The sequence below is a fragment of the Lynx rufus genome, unplaced genomic scaffold (genome assembly GCF_022079265.1).
Source record: "Lynx rufus isolate CCGP_SWC_20201006 ecotype Redwood Valley unplaced genomic scaffold, mLynRuf1.p SCAF_6, whole genome shotgun sequence".
NCBI classification, from domain to species: Eukaryota; Metazoa; Chordata; class Mammalia; order Carnivora; family Felidae; genus Lynx; species Lynx rufus.
In genome coordinates this window covers 74,652,859-74,674,115 of record NW_025814878.1, presented here as the reverse complement: position 1 = coordinate 74,674,115, position 21,257 = coordinate 74,652,859, and the positions used below count along the sequence as shown (strand labels likewise).

Here is a 21,257-nt window from a genome sequence, read left to right as displayed (position 1 = left end):
TCCTTCATGATCTTATCTATTTGGGTCCTCTCTCTTTTCTTTTTGAGAAGTCTAGTTAGGGAGTTATTAATTTTGTTTTGTTTGTTTGTTTGATTTCCAAAAAAACCAGCTCTTAGTTTCACTGATCTGTTCTACTGTTTTTTTGGATTCTATATTGTTTATTTCTGCTCTAATCTTTATTATTTCTCTTCTTCTGCTGGCCTTGGGGTTTCTTTGTTGTTCTGCTTCTAGTTCCTTCAGGTGTGCTGTTAGATTTTGTATTTGGAATTTTTCTTGTTTCTTGAGATAGGCCTGGATTGCAATGTATTTTCCTCTTAGGACTGCCTTTGCTGCATCCCAAAGGGTTTGAATTGTTGTGTTTTCATTTTCATTTGTTTCCATATATTTTTTAGTGTCACCTTTAATTGCCTGGTTGACCCATTCATTCTTTAGTAGGATGTTCTTTAACCTCCATGCATTTGGAGGCTTTCTAAACTTTTTCCTGTGGTTAATTTCAAGTTTCATAGCATTGTGATCTGAAAATGTGCATGGCCTTTTGTAGCAATGTGGATGGAACTGGAGAGTGTGATGCTAAGTGAAATAAGCCATACAGAGAAAGACAGATACCATATGGTTTCACTCTTATGTGGATCTTGAGAAACTTAACAGAAACCCATGGGGGAGGGGAAGGGGAAAAAAAAAAAAAAGAGGTTAGAGTGGGAGAGAGCCAAAGCATAAGAGACTGTTAAAAACTGAGAACAAACTGAGAGTTGATGGGGGGTGGGAGGGAGGGGAGGGTGGGTGATGGGTATTGAGGAGGGCACCTTTTGGGATGAGTACTGGCTGTTGTATGGAAACCAATTTGACAATAAATTTCATACATTGAAAAAAAAAATGAAAATGTGCATGGTATGATCTCAATTCTTTTGTATTTATTGAGGGCTGTTTTGTAACCCAGTATGTCATCTATCTTGGAGAATGTTCCATGTGCACTCTAGAGGAATGTATATTCTGCTGCTTTAGGATGAAAAGTTCTGAATGTATCTGCCAAGTCCATCTGGTCCAGTGTATCATTCATGTTTCTTATTGATATTCTGTCTGGATGATCTGTCCACTGTTGTAAGTGGAGTATTAAGTCCCCTGCAATTACCACACTCTTACCAATAAGATTGCTTATGTTTGTGATTGTTTTATATATTTGGGTGCTTCCAGATTCAGTGCATAAACATTTATAATTGTTAGTTTTCTTGATGATTAGACCCCCAATTATGATATAATGCCATTCTTCATCTCTTGTTACAACCTTTAGTTGAAAATCTAGTGTGTCTGATATAAGTATAGCTACTCCAGCTTTCTTTTGATTTCCAGTAGCATGATAGATGGTTCTCCATCCCCTCACTTTCAATCTGAAGGTGTCCTCAGGCCTAAAATGGGTCTCTTGTAGACAGCAAATAGATGGGTGTTTTCTTTTTAATCCATTCTAATACCCTATGTCTTTTGATTGCAATATTTAGTCCATTCACATTCAGTGTTATTACTGAAAGATATGGATTTAGAGCCATTGTGTTATCTGTAGGTTTCATGCTTGTAGTGCGGTCTCTGGCCCGTTGTGGTCCTTGCAACATTCCACTCACAGAGTCCCTCTTAAGATCTCTTGTAGGGCTGATTTAGTGGTGATGAATTCCTTCAGTTTTTGTTTGTCTGGGAAAATCTTTCTCTCTCCTATTCTGAATGACATGCTTGCTGGATAAAGGGTTCTTGGCTGCATATTTTTCCTATTCAGCACATTGAAAATTTCCTGCCACTCCTTTCTGGCCTGCCAAGTTTCAGTAGATAGGTCTGCTACTACCCTTATATGTCTACCCTTGTAGGTTAAGGCCCGCACATCCCCAGCTTCTTTCAGAATTCCCTCTTTATCTTTGTATTTTACCAGTTTCATTATATGTTGTGCAGAAGATCAATTCAAGTCATGTCTGAAGGGAGTTCTCTGCACTTCCTGGATTTCAATGTCTGTTTCCTTCCCCAGATTGGGGAAGTTCTCAGCTATGATTTGTTCAAGTACACCTTCTTCCCCTTTCTCTCTTTGTCTCTTCTGGAATTCCTATGATACAGTTATTATTCCATTTCATTGAATCATTTAGTTCTCTGATTCTCCCCTCATGGTCCAGAATTTTTTTATCTCTCTTTTTCTCAGCTTCATCTTTTTTCCATAATTTTATCTTCAATTTCACTTATTCTCCCCTCTGCCTCTTCAATCCTCACTGTCACTGCCTCTAATCGCTGGGCTTGAAAAAAGATTAGAAGACAGCAGAGAATCCATTGCTGCAGAGATCAAGGAACTAAAAAATAGTCATGATGAATTAAAAAATGCCGTAAATGAGGTGCAAAATAAACTAATCTTATGACTATTACTCTAAATTCTTGTTTAGTTATATTGTTTATATTTGTTTTGATCAATTCTTTAGCTGTCATTTCTTCCTGGAATTTCTTTTGAGGAGAATTCTTCCGTTTTGTCATTTTGGCTAGTTTTCTGTCCCTTATGTTTTAAAAGCTTGTTATGTGTCCTGCACCCACGAGCACTACTATATTAAAGAGGGGTCATACATTGCCCAGGGCCTGGCCCTTCAGGAGGTGTATTTTGGAGTGTGTTACTTGCTCTCTGTTGTTGTGACTCTGGTTCTTTATCTCCCTACTCGTAGTGATGTTTTGGATCCTCCACCAGGTGTGCTTTGCTTTTTTTCATTCAAGTAGCCCTGGAAAATAAAACAAACAAACAAACAAAAAAACAGAAAAACAAAAAAACCAAAAAAAACACCAGCTACAGCAAAACAAAAGGTGGTGGCATTTTTGATGGAAGAGGCCTTATCCCAAACAAAAAGAAAGATGACAGGGGCAGGGAAAAAGAAAAAAACTGACCAAGCAGAGAAACTCTATGGGTTAATCTGGGGGGGGGGGGGGAGGGGGCGGGGAGGAGGGGGGAAGAGGTATAAAGAGGTATACCTGCCAGGAGGCGCAGGTATAAAGAGAATAGATTAAATATGTCTGCTTAAACAAACCAACAACCAGAATAACCAGACTAGAGGAAGAAATAAGAAAGAGAAAAGGAAGAAAAGAATCTGTATATGTACTAAGAATTGTCTAAGAATTAAATCAGAAAATGCAAAACCGCTGGGTGCCTTGGAACCGGTTGAAGCGCTGGTCTGGAGGAGGGGCTGTCTGGTTCCACAGCGTCAATCCTGCTCCAGTAGATACGAAGTTACCAGGTGCAGAGGGGTGTGGTTTGGCGTAGGCAGGTCAAGCCTACACTGTGGGCCCATTGTCCATTCCCTGAAGCCCCCCTTGTTGGTGATGGGGAGAAAAATGGCAACATCCCAGTCTCTCCTCCATGGACTGGGTGTCCCAAACCATTCCGTTCAGGCCATCCTCGCAGTGCCACAGGCGTGAACGAGGCAGTTTGTCCCACTCTGCTGACTCCCGCGCCAACCTGGCGCTTGGTTGGGATTTAAATCCTGACGTTTTAAACAGTCCTGCTCCATGCACCCCAGTTCCGGGGAAGTGCTGCTCTGCACCACCTCAGTGCCACATGCGCGGTTTGTCCCACTCCGCCGACTCTCATGCCTCCCTGGCACTCTGCTGGGATTTAAATCCCGACGTCTTAAAGGCTTCTGCTCTGCATGCCCTAGTTCTGGGGAAGTACTGCTCCATGCCACCGATAAGTGGTCTCTGGCTGATGGGTGCAGGCAATCTTTGTCCTTTGAAACGGTTATATACCTTCTTCCCACAGCAATACAGGGAGGGGATAGCTTTCTCCCACCATGGACTGTGCCTCTGAACTAGTTACCAAGCCAGGGGCTGGCTCCCGTCCTCTCCACACGCGCAAACTGGGCAGCCAGCCCCCAGTCCAGAGGAAGTCCTACAGTTAGAGTTTGGATCTTTCTCCATCCCAGTCTGTGGTTTTTCTCTTGTCCAGATATAGTCCTATGCTTCCTCAGACTCTCTTTCTCTTCCCTTTGTCTCTCCACAGAAGGGGAGCTCTCCCATCCATGCCTATGTGGCCTGTTTTATCTCTCCCAGTTTGCAATCATGCAACTATGACCCGCCAGGTTTTCCCCGTGGGTCCCTAGGATGTTTTGTCATTCTGCAGCCCGGACTCTTGGAATTCAAGTCTTTTGGCCTCAACACTGCTGTGTTTGAGGGATGAGGGAACTTTGAGTCCCCCTACTTCTCCACCAGGTTGGATCTCCTCCTAAAATATTGTGTTTTCAACTAATATATATATATATATATATTTAAATTAAATACTTACTTTTAATTTGTGATACAGTTGTTGCAGCTCCTTTTGAAGAACTTTATTTTCATCCTGAGCTTCATATGCCCTTTTCCTTTCAGCAAGCAACTGTCGCTGGAAACTGTTGGTACTCAGCTCAAGGTTTTTGGATAGTTCCTATGATGTGTATATAAACATATAAAAAAATTATACTCGAAAATAACTGAAGAGTAAAACACTGCACTTAGCACTGAAATAATGTTTCCAGTGGTTCCATACAAGACCTACAAATCAGGCTGCGCTTAGTGTTCATGAACATAAAATAACTGGCAAACAGATCTACCAACAATTTAATAAGGTCCTTAACCTGGTAGTCCTTTTTTTGCTTTTTACAACGACTTGTAAATAAATTCTTAAGCATTTGTCTGAAGCGTACATGAATAGTCATTTATGTTGGTTGCAAATTCAGCCAAAGATATGATGAGAAACACGGTTATTTGGGAATCAGAGTTCAGGCAAATATATACAGCTGCATAATATTACACGGCACTATTCGAGGTGCAGAAATTACCTTGCAAATTATTTCTAGATAAAAATACTAGTCATTTCCATGGTCTTCAAACATTTTCCATAAAGTCTGTGAAAAGATTCAGGTTAAAATATTTTCTTTTAAGTGACATCAACATCATGGTGGTATGAGCCATTCCTTTTCTTCTCCACCTTTCAATTTACAGCTAATCGGATCCACAAAGCAAGTATCCATAACTGAACCAAAAGACTTCCGCACAGCACACCAGGACACCTGAGGGAGCCATCCATCTCTGTGCCTGAAAGTGGCTCAACTATACATCAGAGGAGGCTGTGGAGCCAGGGCTGGTGGTATAGGTGGCAGAGGTGGTGGCAGGCCCATATGACCTTCTGGCAGAGGAGGCAGAAGGTAAAGGTGGTAGGTGGTCATCTGCCTGGCCACATGTGCTGCAGCTGGCGGGACTCACTCTCTCTGAGGAGAGACCACAGTGACTGTGGGGAGGGAAAGGAAAGGGAAGGAGGCAAAGAGAACTGAAGGAATGCTGTTTCCTGCTGGAGGCCCCATGATTCTGACAAGACATCATCCACGAACCTCTGGGAAACACCTCCCCCTCCACAACTCAAGGATCCCCTACTGGCAATGGGCACAGCCAAAGCATCAGGCGGTAAGCACACACCTCCCGCCACTCTGTTACCACACTTTTTCTTTCCAGTCTGTCAGCTGTTTTTTTTTTTTAATTGTATGTATTTTTTTCATATGCCTTTTATTTCAAAGTCCCTGATTTTATCCGTACTGTTAGATATGTAGATCTTCTCGTCCCTAGGGATGGCTTAAAGTCTTTAAATTTTTTTTTAATGTTTATTTTTGAGAGAGAGACAGAGCATGAGCGGGGGAGGGGCAGAGAAAGAGGGAGACACAGAATCTGAAGCAGGCTCCAGGCTCTGAGGCATCAGCACAGAGCCCGATGGGGGGCTCAAACTCACGAACTGTGAGATCATGACCTCAGGCGAAGTCAGATGCTCAACCAACTGAGCCACCCAGACACCCCATGGATGGTTTAAAGTCTTTAAATAACTAAAGAACAATTGAGAACTTGAATACTAACTAGATATTTGAAGATATTAAAGCTGTTCATTTTTTAGATGTCATTCTTGGTACTGGATGATGGCATTGTTTTAAAGGTCGTTATATTTCAGAAAGATACAAGCTGAAATATTTGTGAATAAAACAACCGGATATCTAAAATCTGTTTCCAAAAACTAGAGAGGTAGGGGAGAGTACATATAAAAAAGTATTTCTGCAAGGTGACATTTTTTAAGTTTTAATTTTTTAGTGAAGTATAGTTGGCACACAATGTTACATTAGTTTCAGGTGTACAACATAGTGATTCCACAACTCTCTACCTTATGATGTGCTCACCACAACTAGAGCTAACATCTCACTCTACAATGCTATTACAATACCATTGACTATAATCTCTATGCTGTACTTCTTAGTACTTTTTATTCCCGTGACTTATTTATTCCACACTGGAAGGCTGTACCTCCAACTAACTCATTTTGCCCATCTTATCACCACTCTCCCCTCTGGCAATGATCATCAGTTTGATCTCTGTCTTTACAGATCTATTTCTGCCCCCCTTAGTCCCTATTACCTATTTAACCCATCCCCTGCCCAACTCCCCTCCAGCATCCCTCAAGAGTCTGTTTTATGGTTTGCCTCTCTCTTTCCACCCCTATGTTAATTTTAAATTTTGCTTTCTGCTACTTCATTATTAGTGTATAGAAACACAACTAACTTCTGCATATTAATTTTGTATCCTGCAACTTCACTGAATTCATTTATTCTAACAGTTATTGGTAGAGTCATGTTTTCTACATATGGTACCATGTCATCTGCAAACAGTGACAAGTTTAACTTGTTTCTTGTCAGTTTGAATGCCTTTCATTTTTTGTCCAATTGCTGTGCCTAGGTCTTCTAGTACTATATTGCATAAAAGTGGCAAGAACAAGACCATCTTGTCTTTTTACTGATCTTAAAGCTCTGTTTCTCTCCACTGAGTATGATTTTAGCTGTAGATTTGTCATATATGTTCTTTATTATATTGAGGTATGTTCCCTCTACACCCACTTTGAGAGTTTTTGTTATGAATGGATGTTGAATTTTATCAAATGCGTTTTTCTGCAGCTGTTGACATGACTATATGATTTTTATCCATCACTTTTGTTTAAAGTGGTGTATCATGTTGATTGAATTGTGAATACAGGATTGCCCTGGTATCCTAGAATAAATCCATGATCCTTGATCATGGTGAATAATTTTTTAAAAAATTTTGTTGAATGCAGTTTGCTAATATTTTATTGAGGATTTTTGCATCTAGATTCATGATGGATACTGGCCTGTAGTTTTCTTTTCTTGTAATGTCTTTGTCTTATTTTGATATCAAGGTAATACTGACCTTGTAGAATGTATCTGGAAGCTTTCCTTCCTCTTCTATTTTTTGGAAGTTTGAGAAAAATAGGTATTAACTTTTCTTCAAATGTTTGGTGAGAATTCACCTGTGAATTCATCTGGCCCTGGCTTTTGTATGTTGAGAGTTTTTTTTTTTTTAATTCTTTTTTTCTTTTTTATTTTTGAGAGAGTGAGAGAAACCAAGCGTGAGTGGGGGAGGGGTAGAGAGAGACACAGAATCAGAAGCAGGCTCCAGGCTCTGAGCAGTCAGCACAGAGCCCGACCCAGGGCTCGAACTCACAAACCATGAGATCATGACCTGAGCTGAAGTCGGTCTCTCAACCAACCGAGCCACCCAGGCGCCCCAGTATGTTGAGTTTTTAAATTTTGTTATTGGTCATCAGTCTATTCAGATTTTTTATGTCTTCCTGATTCAGTGTTAGAAGATGGTATGTTTCTAGGAATTTATCCATTTCTCCTAGGTTGTCCAATTTGTTGGCATATAATTTTTCATACTAGTCTCTTAAAATCCTTTGTATTTTTGTGGTATCAGTTGTTACTTCTCTTTCATTCCTGGTTTTATTTATTTAGGTCCTCTTTTTCTTGATGTATCTGGCTACAGCTTTATCAAATTTACTTCTTTTTTTCAAAGAGCCAGGTCTTGGTTCACTGATCTTTTCTATTTTTTCTTTAAGTCTCTATTTCATTTATTTTTGCTCCGATCTTTATTACTTTCTTCCTTTTACTGGCTTTGGGCTTTGTTTATTCTTCTTTTCCTAGTTCTTTTAGGTATACTATTTATTTAAGATTTTCCTCGTTTCGTAAGGTAGGCCTTTATCACTATACATTTCCCTCTTATACCTGCTTTTGCTACATCCCAAAGATTTTGGAACATTGTTAAGCTGTCTCTCTATATTTACTTCCTCTTTGATTTCTTTGTTGACCTCTTGGTTGTTTCATAGCATGTTGTTTAGCTTCCATGTTTGTGTTTTTTTCATATTCTTTTGTTGTGATTGATTTCTAGCTTCATACCATTGTGGCTAGAAATGGATGCATGACATGAATTCAACCTTCTTAAATTTATTGAGACTAGTTTTGTAGCATAATGTGATCTTTCCTGAATAATGTTTCATGTGTACTTGAATGTGTATTCCGTTTTTGGATGGAATGTTAAGTCCATCTGGTCTAATGTGTCAGCAGGCACTGATTTTCTGCCTAGATGATATATCCATTGATATAAGTGGGGTGTTAAAATCCCCACCTATTATTACTTTACTGTCAATTTCTCCATTTATGTCCATAAGTATATGCTCCAATGATGGGTGCATAGATAATGACAATTGTTGTGTCTTCTTCTTGGATTAACCCCTATATTATTACGTAATGCCCTTCTTTGTCTCTTAACATAGTCTGTCTTAAATTCTATTTTGTCTAAGTATTGGTACCCCAGTTTTTTCATATTCACTTCCATTTGCATGGAATTATCTTTTTCCCTCTCTCCACTTTCAGTCTGTCTTTAGATATGACTTGACTCTCTTGTAGACAGCATATAGAGGGGTCTTGTTTTTTTTTATCCATTCCTCCCAACCCTCCCTCCACCCCCACCACAATGTCTTTTGAGCATTCAAGCCATTTACATTCAAAGTAATCATTAATACATATATACTTATGCCATTTTGTTAACTGTCTTCTGCTTGTTTTTGTAGTTCTTCTGTGTTTCTTTTTTCTTTTGCTCTCTTTCCTTTGGATGGATGACTGCCTTTATTAGTGTTTTGTTTCCCTTACTTTTTCTTCATTTTTTTGTATATCTATTATAGGTTTCAGATTTGTGGTTACCATAAGGTTCTTTTTATAACATGCTAAGTATATACCAGTCTTAAGTTGATGGTCACTTAGGTTCAAACACATTCTAAAAGAACTTCATTTTTATTCCTCCCTCCATGTTTAATGTTTATGTTGTCATATTTTACATCTTTCTATTTTGTGTGTCCCCTTATCTAATTTTATCCCTATCTAATATTTTAGTTAAAATTAATTTTGCTATTTTTGTCTTACAATCTTCATACCAGCTTCGTAAGTGATCTGCTCTATTCCCTTTGCTGTGTGTTTGCTTTTACTCATGAAATCTTTTCCTTTTATAATGTTCTTCTAATTATGGCTTTTCTTTTCCACTTAATTTAACATTTCCTGTAAGGGCATTTTAGTGGTAATGAACTCCTTTAACTTTTGTTTGTCTGGAAAACTCTTTCCCTCTCCTTCAATCCTTAATGATAACCTTGCCAGATAACCTTTCAGCACTTTAAAAAAAAAAAAAAGTTTTATCTATCTATCTATCTAGAGTGTGTGTACAAGCAGGGGAAGGGGAGAGAGAGAATCCCAAGAAGACTCTGCCTTGTCAGTGCACAGCCTGAGGTGGGGCTCATTCTCATGAACCCTGAGATCATGATCTGAGTGGAAATGAAGAGTTGTATGCTTAACCAACTGAGCTACGCTGACACCCCGGTACTTTGAATGTATCGTGCCACTCCCTTCTGGCCTGTAAAGTTTCTGCTGAAACTTACCTGTGCCCAACCTTGGCTTCAGCCGCACTACCAGGGTGCCCCTGAGGAGGATCTCCTGGCTGGCCCACAGGGAGAGTCCCAAAACACCCCAGTTAGCACCCACTTCAGATTCAGCTATCATGCCAGGCCACCCTCTGTGAGGAAAGCCCTGGGATTCTCACAGCTTGCAGCTACAAAACTTTGGCTATCCTTCCAGGGTGCTCTCTACATGGGGAGACCCAGGACTGACCTGGCTTATACCCACTTCAGCTCTGGCCATCCTAGGGCAGGCCCAGCTCAAGTGTCCTAAGAACCACAGCCCATGCTGATACAGCTTCAGCCAGCTAACCTAAAGTACCAGGGACAGACAGTCTACACAGGATGTGACCATATATAAGACCACTCCTTTAATTAAGAGAAGTAGCTATTCTGCCTAATTGACAGAAACAAAGTCAAGGAAATGAAGAGACACAGAAATATACTACAAATGAAAGAACAAGACAAAAACCTCAGATAAAGGACTAAATGAAACAGATAAACCCATTTAGCTAGTAAAGAATTCAAAGTAATGATCATAAAGATGTCCACACTGGACTGAAGAATGGAAGAACGCAGTGAGAACTTCAACAATGAGATAAAAAATATAAATTAGAACCAGAGTTGAGTAATACATAAAGAAATGAAAATTCCTTCTAGTGTAATCAATAGATTAGCAGACACAGAAGACTGGAATAGCAATCTGAAAGACAGGGTTACAGAAAGCACCCAAGCTGAAGAACAAAAAGAAAAATGCATTCAAAAAGTTAGTATAGCTTACATGATCTCATGGACAACACCAAGTGGACATTTGCATTATATGGTTCCCAGAAGGAGAACAGTGAAAAGGGCAGAAAATTTACTTGAAAAAACAATAGCTCTAAGTTTTCCGAACCTGGGTAAGGAAATAGACATCCAAATTCAGGAGCACAGATTGTTCCAAACAAGGTAGCCCAAGGGGGTTCACACCAAGACACATAAAAATTAAATGTCAAAGATTAAAGAGAGAATTTTAAAGGCAGCAAGAGAGAAGCAAAAGTTACATACGAGGGAAACCCCATAAGGCTATCAGCTGATTTTTCAACAGAAACATTAAAGGCTATAAGGGAGTGGCTGATATATTCAGAGTGCTAAAAGGAAAAAAATGACAAATAAAAATGCTCCAATGAGCAAGGATATCATTCAGAATAGAAGGAGAGAGTAGTTTTTCAGACAAACAAAAATTAAAGGAGTTTGTCACCACTAAACTGGCCTTAAAGGAAATTTTAAAGGGACTTCTTTAAGTGGAAAAGAAAAATCTATATTCGAGGTAAAATTAAAAATTATGAATAAAAGGGTATAAAATATAACAAATGGAAGAGGGGGTAAAAAAAGATTTCTTTTAGAATGTGTTTAAACTTAAGGGGCCATCAACTTAATATAGACTGCTATATACTTAATATGTTATAAATGAACCTCATAGTAACACAAACCCAAAACCTGTAATATACACAAAAAAATAAAGCCAAGCATAACATTACAGAAAGATATCAATCACAAGAAAAAAGTGAAGAGAAGATAACAAACAAAACAACCAGAAACAATTAATAAAATGGCAATAAGTACATAACTATTGATGATTACTTTAAATATAAAGGGTCTAAATGCTCCACTCAAATGATATGGGAGAGGGCAAGCAGGAATAAAAAACCAGAATCCATCTATATGCTGTCTAAAAGAGACTCACTTCACTCCTAAAGACACATATGGACTGAAAGTGAAAGCACTGAAAAAAGATATGATACAAAGAGAAGCAAAAGAAAAAGTGGGGTGGCAATACTTCTATCAGACAAAATAGAATTTAAAACAGAGTATAATAAGGCCAAAAGAAGGGCATTACATAAATAATAAAGGGGTGACTCCAACAAAAGGATGTAAACATTGTAAATAATAAAGGGGTGACTCCAACAAAAGGATGTAAACATTGTAAATATCTAAATATATGAAGGAAATATTAAGACATTAAGGGAGAAATTGATAGTAATACAATAATAGTAGGTAATTTTATTACCCCACTTACATCAATGGATATCATCCAGGCAGAAAATCAAAGGGTAAATAATGTCTCTGAATGATACAATAGATCAGATGGACATAACAGATAAAACATTCCATACAAAACAACAGAGTACACATTCTTTTCAAGTATAAATGAACACTCTTCAGGACAGTACATGTTAAGCCACAAAACAATTTCTCAATAAATTTAAGAAGACTGAAATCCTATCATGCATCCTTTTCCGACCACAACAGTATGAAACTAAACATTAATCTAAGGAACAGAATGGAAAATGCACAAACACATGAAGGATAAACAAAATGCTACAAAACATCCAATGGGTCGACCAAAAAGTCAAAGAGAAAATAAAAAAATATATGCAGACAAATGAAAATGAAATTTCAATGTTCCAAAATCTTTGGCATGCAACAAAACCAGATGAAAGAGGGAAATTTATAGTGATAATGCCTATCTCAAGAAACAAGAAAAATCTCAAAGAATCAATCTAACCCTACACCTAAGGGAACTAGAAAAAGAACAAATAAAACTGAAAGCCAGGAAAGTAGAGGAAAAGAAATAATAAAGATCAGAATAGAAATACATGAGATAGAGACTAGAGACAAAACAAAACAAAAAATAAACTAAAAAAAAACACAGATCCATGAATCAAGAACTAGTTCTTTGAAAACATAAAATGAATTGATAAAACTTTCATCAGAATAAGACAAAAGATCCAAATATGTAAAATCAGAAATGAAAGAAGTAACAACAGACACCACAGAATACAAAGGATTATAATACAACAGTACGAAAAATTATATGCCAGCAAATTGGACCACCTAAAAGAAATGGATAAATTGCTACAAACACACAATCTCCCAAAACTGAATCAGGAACAAACAAAATCTGAACACACAAATTACTAGTAATAAAATTGATCTGGTAATAAAAAAACTCCCAACAAGCAAAAGTCCAGGACCAGATGGATTCACAGGTGAATTATACCAAACATTAAAAAGAGTTAACACCTATCAAACTAATCCAAAAAATAAAAGAGGAAATAAAGCTTCCAAATACATCAACAAATCCTTAGTAATCTTGAACAAAATATCAGGAAACCTAATTTAATAATACATTAATAGGACCATCACCACAAACAAGTGGCGTTTATTACAGTAATGCAAAGATGGTTCAATATTTGCAAAGAAACCACATCAAGAAAACCAAGGATAAAAATCATATGATCATCTCAAAATGCAAAAAAAAAAAAAAAAATTGACAAAATTCAGCATCAATTCATGATTAAAACTATCAACAAAATGGGTTTAGAGGGAACACACCCCAACATAATAAAGGCCATATAAACTCACAGCTAACATCATACTCAATGGTAAAAAACTGAGAAATTCTCCTCTAAGAACATGAACAAAACAATGATGTTCACTCTCACCATGTTTATTCAACATAGTACTGGAAGTCCTAGCCACAGGAATCAAACATAATGAAATAAAAGGCATCTGGATTGGTAAGAAAAAAGTCACTATTTACAGAGGACATGATGATACTATACATAAAAAAACCCCACCCCACGGATTCCACACACACACACACACACACACACAAAACCATTAGAAGTTATAAATGAGTTCAGTAAAGTTGCAGGATACAAAATTCACAGAAATTGGTCACGTTTCTTTCTTTTTTTAAATTTTTTTTTAACGTTTATTTATTTTTGAGACAGAGAGAGACAGAGCATGAATGGGGGAGGGTCAGAGAGAGGGAGACACAGAATCTGAAACAGGCTCCAGGCTCTGAGCTGTCAGCACAGAGCCCGACGCGGGGCTCAAACTCACGGACCACGAGATCATGACCTGAGCCGAAGTCAGCTGCTTAACCGACTGAGCCACCCAGGTGCCCCGAAATTGGTCACGTTTCTATACACTAATAAAGAAGTAGCTGTAAAAGAAATTAAGAAAACCATCCCTTTGGGACCCCTGGGTGTCTCAGTCAGTTAAGCGTCCAACTTAGGCTCAGGTCATGATCTCACACTCCAAGAGTCTGAGCCCCACGTCAGGCTCTGTGCTGACAACTCAAAGCCTAGAGCCTGTTTCAGATTCTGTGTCTCCCTCTCTCTCTACCCCTCTCCCACTCACACTCTCTCTCTCTCTCTCTCTCTCTCAAAAACAAACATTAAAAAAAAAATCCCTTTACAATCATGCACTAAAAACATAAAGTAAAATACCTGGAAATAAATTTAATCAGGGAAGTGAAAGACCAGTGCTTTGGAAACTATAAAACACTTATAAAATAAAGATGACACAAACAAATGGAAAAGTATTCCATGCTCACGGATTGAAAGAATACTGTTAAAATGGCTATTCTACCCCAAACAATCTAAAGATTCAATGCAACTTCTACTAAAATGCCAACAGCATTTTTTTCACAGAGCTAAAATAATCCTAAAGTTTGTATGAAACCACAAACGATCCTGAATAGTCCACCAATCTTGAGGGAAAACAAACAAACAAACAAACAAAAAACAAAGCTAAAAGCATCACAATCACAGTTTTCAAGAAATGCTACAAAATATAGTAAACAAAACAGTATGGTACTGGCACAAAAATAGATACATGGATTAATGGAAGAGGATAGAGCTTAGAAATAAACCCACACTTATACGGCCACTTAACCTACAATAAAGAAGGCAAGGACATTCAATGAGGAAAACACAGTCTGTTCAATAAATAGTGCTGGGAAAACTAGACCACTTTCTTAAAATAAATTCACAATGGATTAAAGATCTAAATGTGGGACTTGAAACCATAAAACTCCTAGAAGATAACACAGGCAGTAACATCTCTTTAGATATATCTCTTCAAGCAAAGGAAACACAAGCAAAAATAAACTACTGTGCCTACAACAAAATAAAAAGCTTTTGCACAGAGAAGGGAACCAACAAAATGAAAAGGCTACCTACTAAATGGGAGACAATATTTGCAAATAATATATCTGATGAGGGGTTAATATCTAAAATACATAAAGAACTTATAAAATTCAACACCACAAAAACAAATCAGGTTAAAATGGGTAGAGAACCCAAACAGACTTTTCCCAAAGAAGATATACAGACAGCTAACAGACCCATGAAAAACTGCTCAACATCCTTTATCATAAAGGAAATGCAAATCAAAACCACAATGAGATATCATCTTACACCTGTCAGAATGACTAGAATCAAAAAGTTAAGAAATAACAAGTGTTGGCAAGGATATAGAAAAAAGCAACCTGTATGCGCCTGTTGCTGGAAATGTAAATTGGTGCAACCACTGTAGAAAATAGTATGGAGGTACCTCAAAAAATTAAAAATAGAAATACCATATGATTGAATAATTCTACTACTTATCCAAAACAAATTAAAACACTAATTTGAAAAGATATATGTACCCCTGTTTACTGCAGCATTACTTAAAAAAGCCAAGATATGGAAGCAACTCTAGTATACATCGACAGATGAATGGATAAAGAAGATGTGGTATATATACCCAATAGAGTATTACTCAGCCATAAAAAGGGTGAGATCTTGACATCTGTGATCACATGGATGGACCTAGAGGGTATTATGCCAGGTAAAATAAATCAAAGAAATACCCTATGATTTTAATTATATGTGAAATGTGAAAAACAAAATAAATAAAAAGCAGAAATAGACCCATAAATACAGAAAACAAACTGGTGGTTGCTAGAGGGGAGTGGTGTAGCAGATGGGCAAAATGGGTGAATTGGAGTGGGAAGTATAGGCTTCCAGTTATGAAATGAATTAAGTCACGGGGAGAAAAGGTACAGCATAAGGAATCTAGTCAATGGTATTGTAATAGCATTCTTAGGTGGCTAATGGTAGCTACACTTGTGGTGAGCATAGGGTTGTGGAATCACTATTGTTATACACCTGAAACTAATGTAATACTGTGTATCAACTGTACTTCAATAAAAGAAAACAAAGAGAACTCATGTAAATCCAAATATCACACTAAATCACAACAAATGTAAATGGATAATGTTGAAAAGGATGGTCTTATGTTATTAGATTCTTTTTAAAAATATATAAATATTGTACCAGCACAGATAAAACATTAACACACACCCAAGAAAGAAAAAAAATGCATTAGGCAAAAATATTACCCAAAAAAGAAAAACCAGTGGTGTAGACCAAAAAGGCTTTATGACAAGAAGCATTATTAGAAAGAGATGAGGAGTTATTAATGATAAAAAAATTCACTAGAAAGGTAAAACAACCCTGAACATGTTTTAAGTTCAACTCTGAACCTAAAAGTAAGTCTCTAAAAAATGCTAAATTTTTTGGCAGGCTATATCAAGTGAAAGAAGAAATACATATTCATTACTTTAGAAATAAAAATGGAGCATATAGATACAAAAATAATATATTTTAAAAATCATAAACACTATGAAAAACCTAATGCCAACAAATGCAAGATATGAAATAAAATGAATAATTTTTCAGAAAAATATAAATTACTAAAAGTGAAAAGAAATACAAGATCTGAATCAATCTATAACTATTAAATGAAGTGAGGAAATGGAAAAAAAACAGAAAGACAAAAATAAATTCACAAATAAGCACTACATCCAGAAGGTTTCAGAAGTGATATCTATGAAATTTTAAGAAACAGATATTCCCTATCTTTTATAATCTGAAAAAAGAACAGAAAGAAGGAAAAGCTCTCCAAATCATTCTTTGAGAATTTTTATAATCATGATGCCAAAACTAGATAAAGACAACCTGAAAAATAAAGCCATTCTTCATTCACAATATGTGAATATTGTTGCAAAAATCCCAAATACTGGCCAAAGGAATTCAGCAATGTACAAAAATTATGTCACAACTAAGAGCATTTATCCCAAGAAAGCAAATGATGAGAGTAATTTAAATAAATGAATGTAATTTTCCATGTTAATTAAATGAGAAAAAATAATCATTTCAATAGAAGAAAAAAAGCATTTGAACATTTAATAAAATTCAGTATTATCCATGATTTAAAATAAAATTCCTAGCAAGCTGGTAATAGAACCAAATTTCTTCACATCTAATATACACAAAATGTACACACAGAAAAGATCCAGGATATATACTAAAATGCTAAAACTGGTGATATCTGAGTGAAATAATGCTTTTAGTTATGTTTTTCAAGTTTTTTAATAATGCATATGTGCTACTTATGTAAAAATAAAAAGACAATTTCTAAAAATATGTTTCAATGAAAATAAAATACAAAGGAGATATATCTATCAACTTCAGAAAAGTACTTCTGTGGAGGGAAAGCAGAGAAAGGGATGTTTTAGAGAATAGTCTACAAGGAAACCTTAAAGTAACATCTTTTAAGTATATGATCTAAAGCAAAAGTAACAAGCTATTAAGTAGGTTCCTGTTTTAAATATTCTCTTTTCTGTATGTTCAAAATATTTCTTAAGAAAAACATTAAAAGTGCTTTTAGAAATTAAAGGCATATAATGAAAAAATGTAAATAGTGGTTATCTTTTACTGGAAGGATTATAAGTATTTTTCCTCCTACTTTACTGTCAATTTAAAAATGTCTTTAAGAAAAAATTTAAATATTTAACTAATATTTCACCAAAAGGAAAGATCACAGAATTGTAACTTTTTAGGTTTATATAACTTAACAACTTTTGCAAGCAAATCCAAAGGATAATTAATCTCACCCCCCATTTACTATTTAATTAATAAAGCAATATATACTTACATAAAAATATTAATATTGCATGTGTTCACACAGGTTTATAAATGGCAGTTGTTTTAATCTCTGCTAAGTTATTCTGAGTTATTCTAAATGCTGAAGATTTAGACCCTTGGGTAAACAAGGACCATAGCCCACCTTACAGAATAGTTGCTTTACAATATTACTAGTAAGTGGTCATTCAGCATCTGTACAAATAGTTCTGATGGCAGAAAGTCCAGTAATTCAAAGGGCACTGATTTTATTATCATTGGACAATTCCAATTTATTTTGGAGCTCCTCCTTATGAATAAGCAGAAACCTGCTTATTCAACCTAAAAATGTTAGGTTTGTACTACCTTCAGCAACATCCAAGAGCATATCCATTTCTCCTCTTCCAACAAAACAGCTCTTTAACTACTGAAAACACATTACATTTTCCCTTTATCTGAATCTTATTCACACTTCCATGGTTCTTCCACTGTTTCTTATATTCCCATTTTTTTTTTACTTCTGGTTCTCCTGCTTGCTCTATACATGTCAGTCTGTTACCTAAAATTTGGTGTCTGTTTTAAAATGTTATCTGGCCAGTAAAATTAATTATTATTATTTCCTAGAGCCTGAGGACCAGCATAATTGGTTAATTGGTTTTTTTCCTTCTGTTAACTTTTTAAGCAGCTATATGACCATAGATTCAACAACTAAAATGCTATGCTTTTTTTAAAACTTCAATTACTTTCAAATCAAGTCTCCCATATGATACCCACAAAATAGATGGAAAAAATTGAGGACTCAAAAGTTAACCAGATTAAATTTTATCTTGCTTGTTTGGGGCCAGATTTTGATCAATTCAATCTTAAACTTGTCATCCATCAAATTAGCTGTCCTTCCTATTTCTGAAACCTGTCATGAATGCCACTTTCTTTCATTGATCCATCTATCCACTCATTCCTTTAAGAAATATTAATTCTAGCCAGATAGAATGTCAAATGTTGCAAATACAAAATCAAATAAGACCTGTTCTTACCCCTAAGGAGCCTAGTCAAATTGGCCAATAAATATGCTGACAAAGGGCTGGGGCTTAAAATGGCACTCCAAAGCACTCACCTAAGAATGTTCTCTCCAACCTGACAGCTATTTACTGGCACCCCTTAGGTTCAGTTACTGATCCGATTGTAAAGCTTTCTAACATTTTCGACTAGTCCACATTTTTCCATTAAAACACAAGAAAGATTTACTGTATCTACTATATACAAAGATATACTGTATCTACTACCATCTGGTAGATATAGTACATACCTACAGAATATAGATGTATATAATATGTACTACATAAGTGGTATAGTACAGTATGTAGTATATACTGTATAGTTTATAATATATAATTTAGAATTGAATGTATATATTTTATGTACATAGAAAAATTAGTAGATATAGTATTTTTTTTGATGTACCAATCTTGCAGTCTAATAAGGAAAAGAGTAAGGTAGTTCTAAGTGAGAAATATGTTCCAAAACATATTCGAAAATTTGGTAGAGATTGGCATTAAGTTTACTGATTAATAGCTTCTAACATCTTCCTCTGCGTGCCTTTGAAAACACTGGTGCTTGCTTTTTCTCACTTTTCTTACCTATCCCTAGTCTTCCTAAGTCCCTAATGTATACTGACAAAGGTTCTGAAACCATATTCATAAGGTTCTTCAGTTCTCTGGGGGATGATACATTCGAATGTGGAAACTGAGCTAATTTAAATGAGTTATCTCTTATTATTTCTTCATCTGCTTTGAGCAGGACAAGATAGAAGCAAACTTGGAATCTAATAGTTATACCTCCTCTGAGCATTACAAGCAGTGGGCTTTGGTCTTATTACTCTAATGAAATCGCTGTTGTTTTCTTTTAAAATGTTTATAAGCCTTTGCTTATTCTGAGATATTGTCTTCCAACATACAGTTAGATTTTACTCCACAGTATTGAGCATTGTTAATACCAAAAATAAAACAGGTTTCAGAGTGGTTCCCACTCAATAAATTGTATACAGAGAATTAACAAGATATGACAGATTTTGAAAAAAAAAACAATGTTTCTTTTCCAGCATGTGCATCACCTTATCAGAAGATACTGATAAAATAGCCAAATTTTAATATTTTTATCCATGTTATAAAATTATAAAACTCAAATGTACTATTACAAGAGAATCCTATTACTCAGCTTTTAAATATGTGATAAAATGATAAGATTTTACTAAAATGATAATAGACTAGAAAGAGCAAAAGAATGGGACACAACAGACTGTAGTTCTAGTTCCAGACCTGTGATTCTAGTGACCTGTGTGATTCTATGTGATCTAGAAGAAGAAAAATAACATCTCTCTGTCCTAGCTTCCTCAACTGTTAAATGCTTAAGTTGGACTAGACAGTTCCCCAAGAAGGTGTTTCAGGGGCTGCATCAGATTGCGGGGCAAGTGAGTTTTTGAAGCACTCTCTGCAACCTAACTCACCAGACACCACACGGAATAGTTCGGCCTTTATCTAGCTGCCTCTGAAGAAATGCTAAAATTTGAAAAACCAATGGATGAAATCAGTACTTTCAAAAATTTTTTGAAAAACAATAGAACCCTTGAAGTACACTGAGCTCATTTGCAAACCAATGTAAAAAACAATTTCCATGGTCCTTTCAAAGTCTCCAATACTACCATGCTATGATGTATTTCCTTTTAAATAACATACTTTTCTCTGAGTGTACTTTATTTTTTATCCATACATTAGGTGCTTAGTAAGTAGTTGGTAGTAAGCTAGAATCATCATGAACTTTACCTCTAACACTGTTTATCACCACCTGCAAGATTTTACAGACTGGAAACTTAGGTTCAACTAATCTGAGTGGTACTGGATTTCACAGAGATAGCCCAGTATAGAACCAGAATCTGAACCTAGTTTGTGTGTATGTGTGCATGTATAAAATTCTCTTCCATTAGGAACTTAACACCTTAGGAAGTAGGTATTCGTCAACAGCATAATTAAATATAAACAACTTTTTATTTGGTCTTAAATTTTGAGCCAATAATTTCTGACAAGTTGGCACAACTCATCAATGTTTCCATATTAAAGATGCTTTCATAAAAATACATGTTTTTAAAAATCTTCTGGGGCGCCTGGGTGGCTCAGTCGTTAAGTGACTGACTTCAGCTCATGTCATGATCTTGTGGTTAGTGAGTTCAAGCCCCGTGTCCAGCTCTCTGCTGACAGCTCGGAGGCTGGAGCCTACTTCAGATTCTGTGTCTCCCTCTATCTCTTGGTCCCTCCCCCTGATTGTACTCTGTCTCTCTCTGTCTCTAAAAAATGAATACAAACATTTAAAAAAAATAAAAATAAAATAAAAATCTTCTTGAATGATATCACAAGGAAAGCCAATTTAATCATAAAAGATCTTAACTTGATTACCATAAGAAAAACTATTATCCAGTAGCATTTTTTAGATTCCTTATATTAACAAATAACCAAAAGTGATTTGAAAATGCTTTACTGATCCAGAGATTTCCACTTCCAGGAATTTCCATTAGCATACTTACATATGCATGCAAAGACTTAAGTTCACTGCCACGTATAATTACACTATCAAAACAAGTTCCTAACATATATGTTAGTAAGGGAAGAGGTTGAACGTATTAT

General features: G+C 36.1%; 1 protein-coding gene across 1 annotated transcript in view; it reads right to left on the bottom strand.

The window, feature by feature from the left end:
* The window catches only part of LCA5 (lebercilin LCA5), a 58,206-nt gene that overhangs the window by 12,215 nt on the left and 24,734 nt on the right, over window positions 1-21,257 (bottom strand). Inside the window, exon 3 of the mRNA XM_047102249.1 lies at window positions 4,286-4,423. Coding sequence (XP_046958205.1) covers window positions 4,286-4,423 — 138 coding nt within the window. The remainder of the gene's footprint in view (window positions 1-4,285; window positions 4,424-21,257) is intronic.